General features: G+C 36.5%; 1 protein-coding gene across 1 annotated transcript in view; it reads left to right on the forward strand.

The window, feature by feature from the left end:
• The first annotated feature begins 3,306 nt into the window (after positions 1 to 3,306).
• Positions 3,307 to 18,136, forward strand: part of MDFIC (MyoD family inhibitor domain containing) — a 122,514-nt gene continuing 107,684 nt past the window's right edge. The window contains exons 1-2 of the mRNA XM_054564447.1: positions 3,307 to 3,349; positions 3,477 to 3,652. Of these exons, the coding sequence (XP_054420422.1) occupies positions 3,568 to 3,652 (85 nt within the window). The 5' untranslated portion in view covers positions 3,307 to 3,349; positions 3,477 to 3,567. The remainder of the gene's footprint in view (positions 3,350 to 3,476; positions 3,653 to 18,136) is intronic.

Consider the following 18,136-nt stretch of genomic DNA (forward strand, 5'->3'; position numbering starts at 1 on the left):
ATTTTTATTTCCGCATCCGTGACGATCCAGAGCGGCTCAGTGGGCCAGAGCTCTGCTCCACCTCAGGCTGGTATTGTGTAAATTTAAATGAATACATATTTATTACTGACTATGTACTTCTTTAAAAGTGCTGCACCTTATTGATATTCATGGACATTAACATTGGGGGAAGCAGAATTTGCCCCCCTAAAATATTTATCATTGAGTATGACTTTCTTGGGATATTGATTATTTTAAGATGGTTGTTTTTAAAGGAACAAAAGACTCAGAGAGAATCTTTGATCTTCCCCCTAACTGCCTAAACGAATTTAGAGAACTTCCTCCTAGGAGGGCACTATCATCATAGCTAAATAGTTTAATATGAACTATGTCTAAGGAACCTACTAAGGCTCATTTGTCTGAAGTCCTCTCCTTGTCCCACAGTTAAAATGGTCCAGCAAATATTTATTTATCAAACATTTGCTTTACCATTTTCATGTGATTGCCTTCTTGCCTTTTGAAGTCCCCAACTTCTCCTCAGCTCCAGAATGAAATTTAAGCCTCAGTTGCCCAATACCCTTGGGTCTCATATTCGTATGGAACCCCCATATGTCATATGTAATAGATTTGTTCATATTATTAATCTGTCTCATGTTAATTTCATGATTAGCCCACCCAGAAGAACTTAAAAAGGTAGAGGCAAAAACTAATTTGTTCATATTATTAATCCGTCTCATGTTAATTTCATTATTAGCCCATCCAGAAGAACTTAAAAAGGTAGAAGCAAAAACTAATTTTTCTACCCCACAGCATCTTAGTGGGGGCGGGGGGGGGAGACAAGGAAATATACAAAAAAGGGATAAAACAGAATCTTCTGGAGCAGCTACCTTCTATCCTACTTCTTTGGTTACAGATTATGCTGCAGTAGGCAGCGATGCTTCCTAAATGTTTATTCTCCTGAAGTCATCCTCACAATTCCTCTGCTTCCATCAAGCAGATTCCAAATAGTCTAGGCCCCTAAACAAATTTTCAGAAGAGTTAAAGCACTTTTACATACACCACTTTTGAAATTTCTAAATTAAAAATTTAAAAACTCCCCACTAATTCAAAAGAACATAAGCACTCCTATGTTCATGGCAGCATTATTTACAATCTCTAAGATGTGGAAGCAGCCCAAATGACCATCAGTAAATGAGTGGATAAAATAAATATTGGACATTTACACAATGGAATACTACTGAGCTGTAAAAACAAAGAAAATTTTACCCTTTGTGACAGTATGGACGGACTTGGAGAACATTATGCTAACTGGAATAAGCCAGTCAGAGAAAGACAAATACCATATGATTTTACTCATATGTGCGATCTAATGAACAAACTGAACTAACAAACACAATAGAGACAGACTCTTTTCTTAAGCAGGCAGACAGCTAAGGAAGGGGGAGGTTAGAGGTTGGCGGGATTGAGCAAAAAGGAGAAAGGACTCATGGACATGGACAATGGTGTGGTGATTGCTGGTGGGAGGTGGGTATAAAGGGACTGAATAGTAATGGAAAAAATACAATAAAAAATTTTAAAAAGCATTTGTTACTTATAGGCCATTAGGCAAAATGCCATTGTTTTTTAGGAGTCTGGTCTGAATAACTATCCTCAGAAACTTCAAGGGCATGGCTTTTCAGGTTTAACTGAAAGTAAGTTTGGTTGCACCGACTCTTTAAAAGTTAGACAAATGAGGGTGGGACTGGATGGAAGAAGATGAAGGGATTAGCCAAAGAACATATCTGTATAATCCATCTACACAGACCCAGTGTGGTGATGGCTTGAGGGAAGTGAGCAAAGGGAGGGAAAATGGGGATATCTGTAAAAGTGTCAACAATAAAAGTAAAACTAAAAAAATAAAAATTAAAAATAAATGTACTGTCTCAATTAATTGGAATCAACTGCTTTTTTTTTTAAAGAAATAGTATCCTTGGTATATTATTAATGAAAACCTAGAAAGAAGATGGATCCAATGGATGTACATTTTCTTCAATTTTGATAGCATTTGTGCGATTTTATTTCTTGTCCTAGAAATTCAGAGAATGAGTCTGTTCTTGCTTTCTACAAATGATCTGCATTTTACTCATTTAAATAGAGGGCAAAAGCTATCTGAATGAATTTAAGTACTTTATATCTGCAACTTAATGTATTTTTGTTGTTGGCTCATCAGATTAAGTTACAATCAAAGTCTCCTTTATAAATGGACAGTTTGTCTTACCATGTAGAAGTGGTTAGTCCAAGCATTCAGCGAGCAATAGGCCTGGCTTGGGGCCTTTGGGCCAAGGCATCCTCAAGGGTGTAAACCTTACCTACCTGGATGCCTACAGTGTATTCATGCAACTGTACTGGTTTTACATTAACATGGTCCAGAATCCTGTCTGACCAAAGTGAACAAAGAAGTGAAAAAACAGAATAAAGGGAATTTCAGAATTAGAGATCATGAGGTTAAACTCTCAGCTAAGGGTCAAGGTTATAAAACCATACTTTATTCTGCTAGGAAAGTTTGGTATTTTTTCCTTTGGCATTGTTCGCCCTAAAGGTTTCTATTCCCCTCATGGCATTCCTACAATTTTATTTTTCTGGGGCTGTACCGGGAAGAGTAGTTGGGAGACAGGATAGGATGAGGTGGGGAGAGGCCGGGGGATGGAGATGAGGGGGTGGGTGGAACGACTCTTGGGTGATCTAGGACCAGCTAATTTATTCCTTTTCTCAGCTTGGGGAGCAACCCCTCTCTTCCTTGTGGCTTTGGCCTCCTGACCCAGACAGAGTGAAGCACAAGAGAGCGCGAATCCTGCCAGGTTACGGCTGCCAGCCAAGACTCCCAGCCCTCCCTATCCGGGTATGATGAAAAGGAGCAAGAGAAGAGGAAGTGTGTCAGGAGTGCATGAGTGGTGAAAGCCCGAAGAAGAGGCAAAGGGGGAAAAAGTACCCTTTGGAGGGGAACTGGCGGGCTAGAGCTGGCTAGGACAGGGGCGGAGCCCTGGGAGTCAGAGGAGCTGCCACTGCCCCAGTGGCTGCCTAGCAGAGCCAAAGGGAGGCGGGGAGGGACAGCCATGGGCGGGCTTCACCATCAGGCCCCAGGGCGAGATGAAACCTTTGCGGAGCCTCACTAACTTTTCCAGGCGGAAGAGGAGGAGAATGGGGCTTTGAGCGAGTTGGGGGTGGGGGGATGCTGAGGTAGGTGGTGGTCTCCCGGGCCTGGAGAAGGAAGGCTTTAGGACCTTCCCTAGAGCTTCTCCTAAATCCAATACTCTCTCCTCTGCAGTGCTCCCCACCCCCCCTCCCCCACCCCCAGCGACTTCCTGAGAATCCGCTGCTGTCAGCTTGCTCGGTAAACCATTTTCCTCCCGGGTTTCAAATCAAAACTTCCCCGGGGTGGGGTTTGCGGGAGGGAAGCGGAGGGGGAGGGAATGTCCTGCAGGGGTGGTGAGCTAAAACCCCCTTTTTTCCCCCACCAGAAGCAGTTTCTTCCCTGCACCCAGCACCTAACAGCGCTTCAGCGTCCGCCCGGCTGGGCGGCCAGCTAGGCAACTGTCTCTGGAGCAGCCCATGTCTGGCACTGGCGAAGCCCTAGCTCCTGAGCCCCAGCATGGGGCCGAAGCGGGTGACGGTCGCCTGGGCTCCCTGGCCCAGGGTGAGTGCGTGCTTGCGAGTTGCAGGCTTCTTTGTCATCGTTGCATTTTAAAATTTGTTAACACGTTTATTGGTTGGAGTGTGTGTGTGTGTGTGTGTGTGTGTGTGTGTGTGTGTGTGTGTATTGGGGGGGGGTGGAGGGGGCTGGGGTGCGATGAGGACACAATACCTACCTCATAGTTGTGAACTTTTTGCACAGTGTTATTTACTCAGAGCAAGTTCTCCAGGATTCCTGTCCTAGATAACAACTGGATTAAGAGGGCGGGAACCTCTGTCCCTCCACTCCCCCTTCCTTTGGCTGTGGAAAAACAGGATGGCAAAATTGCTTCTTTCCTAAGCATATACATCTAGGGCTCTTGAATGTGTGGGTTCTGAATCTTAGACCCTCGATCTCTTCAGTTTTTACGTCTTCATCAGATCCAGGCCCGCCTCTGTACTCTGAACAAGCATGCATTCCTTTTATCTTTCTGTTTCTTGTGGGCTACTCTGCAATCGGGTTTATAATCCAGTTTTCTGTGACCAATTACTTTGAAATGGGTCATGCATGCGTTTTCAATAACTGTTTTGTTTTGAAATAAATATTCCTTTAAAGAAATACTTTCTGACAATGAATTGGCTCCTTTATGTTCTTCCAAAGTGTAAACACATACAGATTATAAGAGATCTTGTTTGGGTGACTTCCATAACAAGCTTTTAAACAAGTCAGATTGTCTTTCTTCTCTTGAAAGTAACAACAGGTTTTCACTGGTAACCAAGAAAGAGCAAGGGCCTTACTCTTCTGATGTATTTTCCTCTTAGGGTGGTTTTGATTTAAAGAATTCTGATACTAATATGAACTCAAAAATTTCCCAGAGCTCAAAAACCTACTTTATACTTTTGATTTAAGCATATCTGATAGCTTCCCCCCATCCCCTTAACACTAATCTCGTGCACTCTTTAGCATTTTTTTTTAAGCCAGCAAAAAATATAAAAGAAGAAGTGAATGTTGAACCCACAATAGGCAAAAGCAGAAAACATCCATGGCTGAATCAAAATGCCTGGCATTGACGGTTGTTAATTAAATTATGTTTATCATTGTTTTCTGCTTAGAAAAAGTGAGTCATTTTTTCTAAACAGAGAAAATAGAGGAAATCAGGAAAATCAAAGAACTAGAATGATAAACATGTTTTTCTTTTTTTTTTCCAGAAGCAGCCCCTATTCTGCACATTGTAGTGCAAACACAACCATTCTCCTGTCCTTAAGCATGTACCCTGTAGTCATGGACTCATTCATTGATAGACTTTTTACAGTGACAGTTCAGATATTAATCACTATTGTTACACAGTGGTTATGTTAAAAATCAACATCAAACACACTAGAAAAACTACTGATTTGGAAATAGTTGATGTCTACTGTGTCCAACTTTAATTGTTTGCATTTTTAAAATCACGTAGAAGGCCTTGCAGTGATACTTAATGTACCTGTGCAAACACAATGCTGTGAGATATCACATTATCTGACTTTAAGAAGCAGACATTTAGAATGATCTGTAGGAGAATGTTGACTTCATACAACACACACAGTTTCAGTGTGGAAATTCTTGGGTTAGATTTTACCTGTAAACCAACTTCACCTCAGCAACAAAGTTACATATTGCTTTTTAAATTAGTTTAGTGTCCATTCACAACATCGTTTAAATAGGTATCAATTGAATTGTAAATAGGATGTAAAGTTGATTTTTTTTTAAAAAAGGAAATCATTAGGCTTATTACAAAATACTGTGTCTCAAACTGGCAGACTTTATAGGGTGTATTGAAAAAAAAATTTCATTGGAGTGAACAGGTAGGAAAAAAGCTTCATGATATAGGCTTCCTGGGTTAGGTTGGTTTTATTGGTAAATATATTGGTGAAGAAGGTTTAGTAGCAGGCCCTTTCTTGAATTCTTTTATTTTCTTCCTTATGTCCTTGGATTCTTTATCATCTTTGCTGAAGAACAGCTTAATAATTCTGTGGTAAGATATGAATGTTTACTTAATTGAAATTAATTTAAAACATTTCTATATTAAAGTCAATGAGAAAAACAATGTTTTATGAAACAAAATATCTTTTGCACAGTTACATGTATGTATGAAGGCATATATTTTAACCTATACGTATGAGCTCTCTATACTGCTAACCAAAAACATAGAATGTTAAAGTTGAAGGTAAATTTAGGGGTTTTCTAGTCTGATCTCCCCATCAAGTCTAGAATTCTTTTCTACATTCTTTTAGGTGGTTAGTTAGAAACCTACAATATAGTGCATTCTACAGCATTCAGTGTTAAGGACTTTCTTTATTGTGAGCATTGCTCTGTCTCTTTTAAATGTCTATCCTTTTGCTTTGATTCTGCAAGCAAAATTCTCTTGCTATGAAAACATTAAAAATATTTTCTGTGAATTTTGAAAATTATTGCAGAGCAAGGACACAAGCTCATATGCTCTAGCATGTAAGAGGAACTAGGATGGTTATCAGGAGATGAGGAGCAGTGGGGATTGTTGGCCACTGGAGAACTCATGGACCAGGAGGAGACACTTTTCAGCTCCAGCTCATCTTTGACATTTGGGTTCATATTTTCCAGTATTTGACAAGATACTGGAAATATAGTTTTTTATGTATCATCTCTCTTTTTTAAAGAGTTGGCAACTAATTAGATAACAATTATTGTCTAAACCAAATGAAAGAACAATACCTGCAGACTGGAAGTGGCTTCTAAGCAGCTGATTTGTGCTCTCCGTTATAGAAGATAGAAAGCAGAGGTACAATTTAAAACTATTTTCCTATTTGTGACTAACCTCTGAAAGGCTGATTTGTTTTGCACGTTTATACAAAGTACCTGTACCAGTAACTTGGGCTGAATTTATTTTTGTTATAAGAGAGAATGGATTTGTAAATATGGTTTATCTAATTGTCTTTTTTTTTTTTTTAATATTAAGCATGTTAAAATTCATCGCTACCAACACTGAGAATATATTTGCTTTTTTTTGTGCAATAGTTACTAGAATCCATATAATTTAAAGAGCCTTTTAATTAGTTCTCATTCATAAATTTGCAACCTGTAACTAGAAGGACCTTTAGAAATAATTTAGATTAACTGACTCACTTTTTGGAAAGGATGTCCAGAGATTTAAGTGACTTGCCCAAAGTCTCATACACAGTCAGTAGAAATCAGGATGGAAACACAAATTGTAAAGTATATTATGTCATTGTGATAAATCTAGTTGCAGCAGAGAATCAATACAACTTTTTCCTACAGATGGATGAATTGAAGACTCTGGGGTTTGGATACTGTGAAACACTTGAGCCTATTCCCATCTTTGTATACTCCACCCCCACCTCATTGTATTTGTCAAGACTTAGACTGTTGGACTGTGAGTGATAGAATATACTTTAATGTGATAATGTGTGATTTAATGCACTCTTCTCTCCTGGGAGAGTTCTCCGAGACTATTAGGCAAACTTTTTTATAGTAGGATGCAAAATGCCATTGAAGTTAATTAAAAATAATTTAAAATAGAAGCTAGGGAGAAAATCTTCAAGTTGAAATTACATGAGAATTGCTTTGATCTATAGAAGCTTAGCTGAGTTGTCAAAAGTTTATAGTGGTTAATCAAATTCCATATATGGAAAGCCTGTTTATTTCATTTCATCCAGTCTATGCTTAGAATATCCATAGTCTCCTACTTTTATCATATTATTTTATCCTTTTGATTAAGGGTGGTATTTCTCAAAATGTATCATATTTGGACAGCTTTTCTCTCTGGTTCTCATTTGGGGATTATTGTGCCCTCTGGGAGACATTTGGCAAAGTCTGGAGACAGGTGTTGTGGTCATAACGGGTAGTGGAATGGGTGCTCATGGCATCTGAGGAGTAGAGGATGGGGATAACAATGCACAGGACAGGACAGGACAGTCCCTCACAACAAAGAATGGTTTGGCCCAGAATGTCAGTAGTGTTGAGATACTATCCTAATCTCTCAAGGCCCTGGCTCAAGTTGGCTCAGAATCTCCTGGTAAATGACTCAAAAATCTGCATTTTTTACAAGTTGTAGATATTCTTTATCTGTAGTTGATAATCATTGTTTTAGAGGCTTTTATTTGTCAAAGAATGTTATCTTGATAGATTATAAAGCCTTTTTTTTTTTTGTAGAAAAGCTTAAAAAAGCTTTTAAAAATTCCCTTTTTCAAGTTCCAAACTTTAAATCACATCCCGTCACATACATACATTTTCTATTAGTGCTCTCCAGCATTTTGATCGCATATCCCAACTAAAAAAAATAGTTCTCAATATTTGTTCTCAAATTTCCTTTTAAAATTATATGTATTGAATATGAATATATTTTGAACATTAGAAAAAAATACATGCATCAAAATCTAAAAAGATGAGATAAAAGGGAATACATAAATAAATTTGTTAATACTTTCAGCTATCACTTCAGTAGATATTCTTGACCTGCCACCCTATACTTGTGATTGGTGATCCCAGCATTATGGAATAATAAGGAAAGAAGTCCCTAATCTGCACATGGGTTGTCATCTGTGAGTTAGGTTTTTGGAACCTGGATTATCTTTTCTCATACAGAGTGATAAATTATATTTAGTTACATAGTAAATCCTAAAAGATTGTTGAGATTAAATTTTAGTAAGTTTCATATGTTTACCATAATAAAGCATAGAGAACAAAATACTGGCAACCAAATATGAATAACCAAAAACAGAATTAAGTTGAATAGAAACTGTTTTGAAACACTTTTGAATATAGGAACTCAAGCTAAGGCAGGCTTAATTAGAAAACCATAGAAACTTGTCTAAATTTGGAAGAAGATTTAGGGGCATGTTCAAGCTCCTTAGGACTTACACTCCCAATTCCTTTTTATGTCTAAAGGAACTAATGCTCATTTTATAAGTTTAGTTATATAAGTGCAAGACTTTATCAGCTAGGCATGTTCATTTTCCTTTTGTTAAGGGAAAGAATCACATAAGTAAGAAGAGGATCATATAGCTGGGAAATTTTTTTCCCAGTAGCTGGGAAAAAAATTGAGGGGAAGGTGGGAGGCAGGAAAGAAAGAAATGATTAAAGAAGATGTCTATAAATTTAAGAAAGTATTTGGAAAGGTTGAACTGTTTGAGCTGAGAACCATGAAAAAATATTCTAGGGCATAGCACACTATAGCTGAGCTGGCAGCTAGCGTTTTAAGGAAGTAGATGATGGGACAAAATCTTGAGTTAAGTAGGTAGCACTGCTAACCTTGAAACAGGTCCTAATACATACTTGTGGAATGAATGATTGGGTAAATGGAGGACTTAATTGCTCTTCAGAACAAATGTGAATCAGGGCAGCAAAAGGCAATGAAAAGGAACAGTTTTGGGGTCAGGGTGGAAGATGGGAATAGAAAAAGCATTTATATGATTTATATGTATGTTTGTAATTCAGGGCATGTGTATAGAGGTTTAATTTTAGTACTGATTTTCATCTCTGTCATATCCTCTTTGTTTCTCTTTAAATTGTTTATTTCTGCCCTACTGAGATGCTCTATTAATTATATATATAAAATCGTGAGAGAGGGAGAAGGGGGAGAGAGAGAATGAATGAACCCTGGTATATGACAAGTCTAGAGGAGCATTGGTGAATGATATCTGGGGCTTGCAGGTTGATGGGAGAAACACATGTATTCACACATAGCTATAATACGAGGTAAACTGATAGGTGCTATTAATAGAGGGACAAAGAAAGTGTAATGGTAGAATATGGGAGAGAGAGCATTTCTCACTGGGGCATTTGGAAAAAACCTCAAGGAAATGTTATTTGAATTTGACCAAGAAGCATAATTTTAGGACTCAGCTCTGTGGAGATGCATAATTGAAAGTAAGGCTTGGAGGGGATTATTACAGAATGCTGAATACTTCACTAAGAAGTTGTATGGACTGTCTGAAGGAGCAGAGATTAAGGTAAAGTTTTAATTATAGGCTAGTCATTTTGAGGATGGCCCTGATTCCCCTGCTGATGAGTTTGCATATTATTTTTGTAGGCAGTAGTAAGCCCTTATAAAAATTCTTGAAAAGAGGAATAACAGGACCAACTTGGTGCTTTTAGGAAATAAATCTGGTGGGAATTCAAATAATGATTTTGGAGGGAGGGGCAAGATTGAAGGCAGTGACTATTCAGGAGGATATTACAATAGCCTGACAAAAGATTAGAGGGTATAGGGCAAAACCAGTGGGAGTGGAATTGAGAAACTGGATTTAAGAACAGCAGCACAAGTAGGACAGAGATCTACCTAGCTGTGAGAGCCCCTTGAGGGCATTGATTTTTACTTATCCATCGTTGAAATTCCTAAAACCAATCACAGTATCCAAACTTTATTGAATTTAAATTAATATGGTTGGGCAAAGTACTTAATATGGGGGATAGTGAAAAGGTAGAAATTTAAGGAAATCTATACATTTACTTTTCAGCCTGAGTGGAAATGTAGGAAAAGCTGTTGAGTCTTTTGAATATATTGTTTCCACAGAACTCACTCTAGTCATTATAACTGATAGGCCACTGAAAAAGAGATTTTATAACTAGGAGAGTGGTGAGCGTCATGTTCACAAAGAGGTGGCTGATAGATTGGCAGGAGAGTGAGAGAGAGGACTGAGGACTAGGTTTAGGGATATGACTATACTTTAGGGAAGTGAAGGGAAAAAAAACCCAAAAAGAATCTTAGGATTGGTCACAGAAGCGTTGAATTTGTAGTAGTGGTCCTAGAAGATGAGAAGAGTTGTGGTTTGTTAAGGGAGAAAAAAGATAAATAGAAGGCTTCTTTTGGATGTGTGGATTTTAAGCATGCCTACTATACATTAGTGAAAAGAAAGCCAGGGGTAGAGAAAGATTAAAGGTGAAAGTGTATTGGGTGGAGTGGTGGTGTGGTAGGTGTTTTTAATTGAAAGAGTAGAATTCTGGGAAGGAATGGGAATGAAGAGACCAGTCTAGGAAAGTTGGGAGTGTTCCCTTTTGAGATGGAGATGATACAAAAGAATTAATTGTAATCTAGAGAAAAGTTGATATGATAAAGAATATTTAAGGCCTAGATATTTTTAGCAAAGTATATGGTAATATTTGCTGAAAGCAAAGGGGGGGGGGGTTAGGATGAATCAAGAAATTTAAGAGTATGGAAAAGACTTGGAAGAATGCAGAACTTAGGAGGGAGTTGATATGGGGTGAATGTAAGGGCTGTTCAGTAACACTGCAGGCTTATCTAAGAATGAGTGGCATGAATTGTTAGTGGGAACAGTACGATTGATTCCCTTTCCCAACAAAGAGCATGTAAGAGCTTAGGAATAGAGGAAGATAGAATAAATTTTTGAAATTAGTGCAGGGTTGGAGGTTGGCAGGGTAGAAGCAATGGGGGGACAAGGGAGGAAGATCATGCATGTGTGGGAAGAGTGTGTATGTACTAATGTTCTTGTGTTCCAGGCTGTTTGGGGACTCAAAGAAAGGTGACAATGCAGCAAGTTAAAATTTCTGGCCAGCAAGAATCATGCCTGTTGAGTTTGTTTGGTTAATTCACATTCAAGGATTTGATATATATAATTGAGTGACCTTTACAGGGCTACTGGGGAAGCTGTGGAATTTTTGGGTGTGTAAGGGCCTTTCCTGTTTCTTTTAACCTTATTTCCTGGATTTTGTTGAAGTGATTTCATGGAAAGGTCTAATAACAGTGTGCAATTATTTTACTAGCATTGTATTTTTATAATAATAAAAGATTTGGGGAAAATATGGAAACATAAATTGACAGTCTGAAGTTATGCCATTTGCACATGGAAAAAGAGAACAACAAACAAAACAGAGAAATCAAATTGTTTTTCTTAGTTAACTGTAATTATTCTACTATTTAAAGGCAGGGAATGTGATTTTTGTTTTTATTTCCAAAAGTCTGTATTGAATTATTATTGAGGGAGCACTGATTAAACACTGACTAGATTCTAGATGTGTGGATGGTTCAACTTGGCTGACTTGTTTAATCAGATTAAAGGTGCTGCAGCCCTTCCTGTATTTTGATCAGTTAATGCTTGTGCACCAGCGTTTTGGATGCTTCTCTCTCCCTCTCTCTCTCTCTCTTTCCCTCGCTCTTTCTCTCCCCCCTTTTCTGTTCTCTCTGTCTCTTTGTTCCCCTCTTCCCCTTTCCCCCTTTTGCCATTAACACTACTGAAGCTACTTAGTTTTCTTAACTTATTTTTTACATTAGCATACATAGGTAAGTCTTTCTATTTAAGTTTTAAAATTGCATTATGTTTTCTAGATTCTAATTCTGATTATGGTTCACTAAGTAGGAAGTATGAAAAGTTATTTTAAAAAAATTTCTTTTGTGGTTTCTACTTGCAGTACACTTCTGTTTTCAGATTCACACCCACATGATCTGAAGTAAGATGATTCATATACATGTGCTTTTGTGCCGGTTTTTTGTAGTAATTTCAGCATAAAGTCTGAAATATTTTTTCATGCTAGCACATATAATTTATTATAAATGCATTTATTTGAAGGAGAAGCCCTGTCAATAAATATTTTTGTGTGCCTTCAATGTGCAGTCTTACAAAGATTAAAAATGTTTAATGCTTAGTTTGCCCACAAGGAATTTATAAAGTAGGTGAGAGAGAGAATGAGAGAAACATGTGCCAAATTAAATTGAAATCCTTACTCCAAGTATCTCAAGTTTACTACAAGAACCATGTGACAGACGAGTTTATGGCCAATTGACAGCTGCCTGTACAAAATAAACTTAGAGGTTGAAAGAGAATCTCAGGATGGCAAAAAGAAGTTGCTTTTGTCTGGGTCAGGCTGCTAGTGGCCCCAGATGACGAATACATAGTTTGTAGGCGTTTTTAGTTTGAATTATGCAGAGTTGAGCACTAAAAATAAGGCAGGCAGCTTGTGGTTGAGCAGGTGACAAGTGCTCTGAAGGCAGGGGGCAGAGTAGAAAGGAACCAGCTTCCTCTCCAAGATGCAATCCCTCTACTCCTTTTCCAGGGTGGATCAGCCCTTATCTTTTGGATCTCTGTGAACATAGACCTACACTGTCCTTATTTCTTTTATCACCCAAGAAAGATGCAGGATCTTTAGTAAACTTTTCTGAGGGTTTTTGCTATTTATTTCCCAGTGAAATACAAGGTGAACTTTTGGAGCATGAGAAAGGTATAGGAGTTACCACATTAATATAGTGTATAAAATGTTAAAATAAACTATATCACTTTTCATTAATATGCCAAATGAGCTAAAGGGAGATGTAGTCAATCTTTTTATTAGGAAAGTTTTTGTGGTTGGAAGAGAAAAGGATTGGAGTACAGGTAGTGGGTGTGGAAAAGTTATACAGATTTGAGAGAAATTGGGAAGTTGTAACTAGCAGGATCGGGTACTTGATTATGTCAGGGCAGGGCAAAACAGAGCTAAAAATTATTTTTTAATAACTTGACCAAGATATGGAGCACAATTGTAGAAACAGGCAGGGGCAGAAGAGAAGTGGAGGTGAATTTTAGGAAATGTTGATTTTGGTTTGCTAAAGATGTATTCATGTAGAGTTGAAACTTTAAATATATAGTTTAGGACAAGAATCAGGGCTTGGGTAATGGATCTACAAATTAGTCTCCTGGAGGTATTTAAATCAGATTACAGAACCAGAATGGGTCCTAAAGAGAATCCAAAGAAGGCAGTGTTCCAGAAGGATGTCCCAGAAAGCAAGAAGTTGAGTAATTGAGTTAAAAGAGAGGCTCCCAGTTCTGGCCCTTAGAAAAATGATCAGTGAGAACATATCTCCTGACTTCTAATCCATACCCATCATTCTGAAGTCTAAGAAATAAATTTCTGTATACTTCTAATTCTCTTATCATCACTTTATTTATGATCAGATTCAAGTCATACCTTTGCAGTGCCTTTATAGATTAAACAATCGCCTTTGGTTTACTTTTGATTTCCATTGGCCTTCATTCTTGTTAGCCAGAGGAAAAGAAAGTGTTCTTGATACAATCACTTGATATATCTGAGAGGTAGCAAAAATTTTTAAAATTGTGACATTTATAAGAGTGAACATGCTAAAAGACAAAAGAAGGATCTGTGTTGTCATTTTGAAAAAAGGAAGATGGAAGAGTTCTCAATTTCTTTTGGTTGTAGAGTTAATTGCTAAGTTAGGGAACTGCCATAGATTTGGCATCTCTGGATTTCAACAGTCATTAAGAAGATTATCATGATAGCTTTCTAGACAAGAGTAAGAAGATTGTCATGCCTGTAAGAATGAATAGAAAGTAAAGGCTTTGAAAAACCATTTACATAATTGAGGGTATTTAACACAGAAATGTAAAGACAAAAACAGAAGATATTTTCTAATACAAGACTGTCACACAGAGGGAAGATTAGGCTTTGTTTGAATTGCAAAGAGGAAAATATGGTGAACCAATGAAAATTATAGGAAAGTAGATTTTAGTTGATTGTTAGGAAAGTCTTTGAGTAATTAAACAGCCCCAAACTGGAAGAAACTGTCTTCTGAGGCTGTTTCCCTATTCCTGGAAGTATTCATGTCTGTTCTCCTTGGCTTACTTAGGGATTTATATGTTGAATGTTTTTATCTGAACTCATGCTATCAGGTTGGGCTAAGAGACCTTTATGAGCCCTTGTAAATACAAATTCCATGAGCCTGAGTATTTGGTTGTCTGTAGAAAGAATACACCTGAACCTGTAATTCAGGAGGCAGGAGTTTAATAAGCCTCAGGGTCAGTCATCCTGAAAAATAAACTTTTAACATAAGAATTTTAGATTTAGATATAAAAGGTGCAGGAGATTAAGATGACTAGGATAATGTTTATGTCTAGGTGCCCAATATCAGCCTGCTGTATTCTAACCTTCCTGCTACTTTTATTTTTGAAGTGGAAAGTGTCTAATGCCTCCTTCTCCCCCCATTTATTTAGAACGCTGATTTATTGAGATGTTATTTGAACTAGTACTGCATTTTGTACCTATCATTTTCATATTTGTATTCAATTGCATATTCATGTAATTTTGTAATTATTTTCCATTTTGCTGTATATATAACCCACTCTTCTTTACTCACTCCTAACCTGTAAACTAGTTGAGTCCATGCCATTTTTTTATATTGTTTTATATTTAAAAACACCATAAGCTTTTAAAAGCATAAGAAGCCCTTTGAAAGAATGCATTTTAGACTTTGCTCAGTCTCATCTTTCAAAATATCGGTAAAATTGATTGATTAAATCAAACCTACTTAAATGTTTAATTTCTTCAACAAACATTTATAGTATATCTGTGATCAAATAAAAACTTTCTTGTATTTATAAAATTATGGAATTTTATGCACCTGCTTATTCAATTGTTAAAAATGCTTTGATTATTTCAACATGCTTTTTAGCCAGTGAGATTTTAATCTGTTTTAGAACATTAGATGAAGCATGCAGCTTTTCTTAAAGGTCATTTGTCTTGAGGGACTTTTTTCTTTTTCTTTTTTTTTTTTTAGGGAGGATCAGTGAAGAAGTAAAATTCCAGAGCCTCAGGTCTTCCTGAAAGCTGTGCTTATCTTTGTTTTGTTTTTTAAAGGTTACATTTGGGAAGTATTTGTAGATCTCCACATTGTTCTGAGCCTCTGGGAAACACAGACCCAGAATTTTTTACTTTTCCCTGAGATTTTGGTCTCAGATTTCTTGAGATTTCATAAACCAGAATAGACATAGTTCATCTGAAATGGTGATGGTATTTGAATAGAAGAGTAAAAATGAAATTATTTAAAGCAATTTTGTTTACAGATTAAAGAGGTGTGAATATAGATTGCATAGCAAGAATAATATACACATTATGTAGATTACAAATGATCTGTCCTTATTATCAAATATTTAATTGAAGTACATGAGATCTAACATGCAAAAGTCTGAAAATTTAAGCACAAAGAAAGTTGTTAATAAATATTTTACACTGATTATGTTTCATGAGGTTTTATAAGATTTTTTAAGGATATCTGCCAATTGCTGTCATTTATATTAGTCTTTCATGATGTAAGCAAATAAAGCATGAATAACAAGTAGAAAATGCTTTTGATGGTTAGTTTATATGTTTACACATTCCTCTGCCTACTTTAGCAAAATATTTGAGGTGGTTATAAGAGTACATTTTTTAAAGACATTAAAACAGAATAATGAAAATACAGGTAGCCTAGGAGATTCAAACTGGAGAAAATCAAAATATACCTACCAACTTAGGCTACAGAGTCAAACCCAGTTACTCAATTATGATTGTAAATTTGAGTCAAAATGAGGTTGTTTTAAATACGATTTTAATTGTCAGTAAAGGAGAAAACATAATACACATTTTCTTAGAGGAAGCAAGAGTTCTTATATTCAGTCTGGAAACAGATTTCTTGCATGGTTTTCACTTATGGATCATGGAATAGATACTGCCCTCAATAGCCTCCCTCTAATAAGTTTATAGCAGGTTTTTAGAAAAGTGCTTACTGCAATAACACTTAATAATAGCAAGTGTAAACAAGCCTTTATTATATACCAGATATTCTGCTTTCCAGGCATAATTGTTTCTTTCTACAACCACCTTATTATGTAGTGTTGTTGTTATTCCAATTTTACAGATGAAGAATCTGACAAAGATTAACTTGTCTAAGATCCATATTGCTAGTGGTAGACCCAAGCACCATCATTTCAGATTTCTTGCTCTTAACCACTTCTGTAGTGCAAAGTACAATTTAAGGATAGTATTTCTGTCCTGGAGAGCATAATGAGAGTCTTTTTATTGTCAGTAAGGATTCAAATATCAGGACTTTTAGATGACAATATTGTTCCTATTTTTTGGAAAACCTTGGATATACAAAACCTTTATACCATAACATTCCCAGATTCTTCTGTTAGTTTACCTGTTAAAAGCATTTAGCCATTAAGATAATACACATGCTTGATTACAAACTGATGGAAAGAATATCCATCTTTAATAGTCTGAATGGTTGTCTTACAGAAAAGTTTAGCTTACTATTTCTACCTTCAATGAGCAGAACTAGGACTAGTTATAAATTACTTGACAACGGATTTATGTTCAAAATGAATAATAACTTACTAATGGACAAATTGACCAAGAATAGAATGTGTTCCCTTTCCTTGGAATTTTGGGGAAGGTCTGAGGATTGCAGTGGGCTTTCTACCCTGGATGGGACATTAAATAAGCTGAATTATAAGATCCTTTCCAACTCTAGATTTTAACATCCTGTCTCCAACTGAATATTTGTCTGAGACCCAGTTTGTATTCTCATCGGTAAAATTAAGCTAACGCTTTTTTCTTTATATCATCATACTGTTGAAGATCAAATAAATATTGTGTATTAAAGTCCTTTGAAAATTGCTAATACTGTAATTGCAAAAATTCATTAATATAGTTTTTCAACAAAAGAAAGCATTTCACTTTTTAAAATTTGTACTTAACAACCACATACCAGCTAAGTGACTATTATATGACACATATAATATTTTACACATATTCTCAAAATTTTAAATGTGAGTAAGGTCAAGTAGGAAAAATATAGAATTTTTAATTAAACAGAAACTTTATTCAACTGAATCTCATTCTCCTTCAACAAGAATAATTGAGATTGGAAAGATGTTACTTCTCACCACTCATTCCCTTTAGAAAAATAGTGTAAAATAAAGAGTATTGATCCTGTAAGATAGTCATTTCTGAATAAGACATATTGTATTTAAATTTATCATTTAAAACTCTTTTTTTCCTTGTATTCTTTTGCTTAATTCATGCTTGTTACTTTAAACTCAAATCCAATGCCTTATGAAGGCTTTTCTATGATTTGCTTTACTTCATTCTAACTACCCTTTAGTGTGGGTATGAAGTTTTGGTTCTATTGTTTAGATCTTGTGCAGAGTCAGATTTACAGAATTTTAGAGCCAAAAAGTTGCCTCTGCAAGCATCCAGCTCAATGCCTTCATTTCCCATAGAAGATAATGAGGCTAGCCCAAGTCACAACAGCTGGCCAGTCTTTGAGCCATCACTATTACCCAGGGCAGTTTTCATTACCTTTTGTTTTGTAGTTGCTTGATTGTTTCACGTGGATGTTTGGCTTTCACAGCCAGAGGATTTGTTGCAGGATCAAAGCTTTTTTTCTTTATCCAAAGGTTCTTCTGCACTTCTGTTTTCGGAGTAGGAACACTAGAATGCCTGGGAGCTAGCCTTTCAGTGATATACTTTGGTCTAATGCTATTTTAAAGTGTCTTCACTTTTCATTTCAATACCTAAAAAGTATTACATATTCACCTGTTCGTACAACTGATTAGCATTATATATAATTCAGGTTTTGTATTCTCATGGTTGAGCTGACATGGAGGCAGAACTAAATATCTGTATTAACTGCTAATTAGATAAAATTGTATTTTCTGATTACTTGGAATACTGTGACAAGGTGATGACAAGCAAGATCTGTATCTC

This window comes from Pteronotus mesoamericanus, unplaced genomic scaffold (genome assembly GCF_021234165.1).
Source record: "Pteronotus mesoamericanus isolate MK-2021 breed Mesoamerican mustached bat unplaced genomic scaffold, CSHL_Meso_final scaffold_85, whole genome shotgun sequence".
NCBI lineage: Eukaryota > Metazoa > Chordata > Mammalia > Chiroptera > Mormoopidae > Pteronotus > Pteronotus mesoamericanus.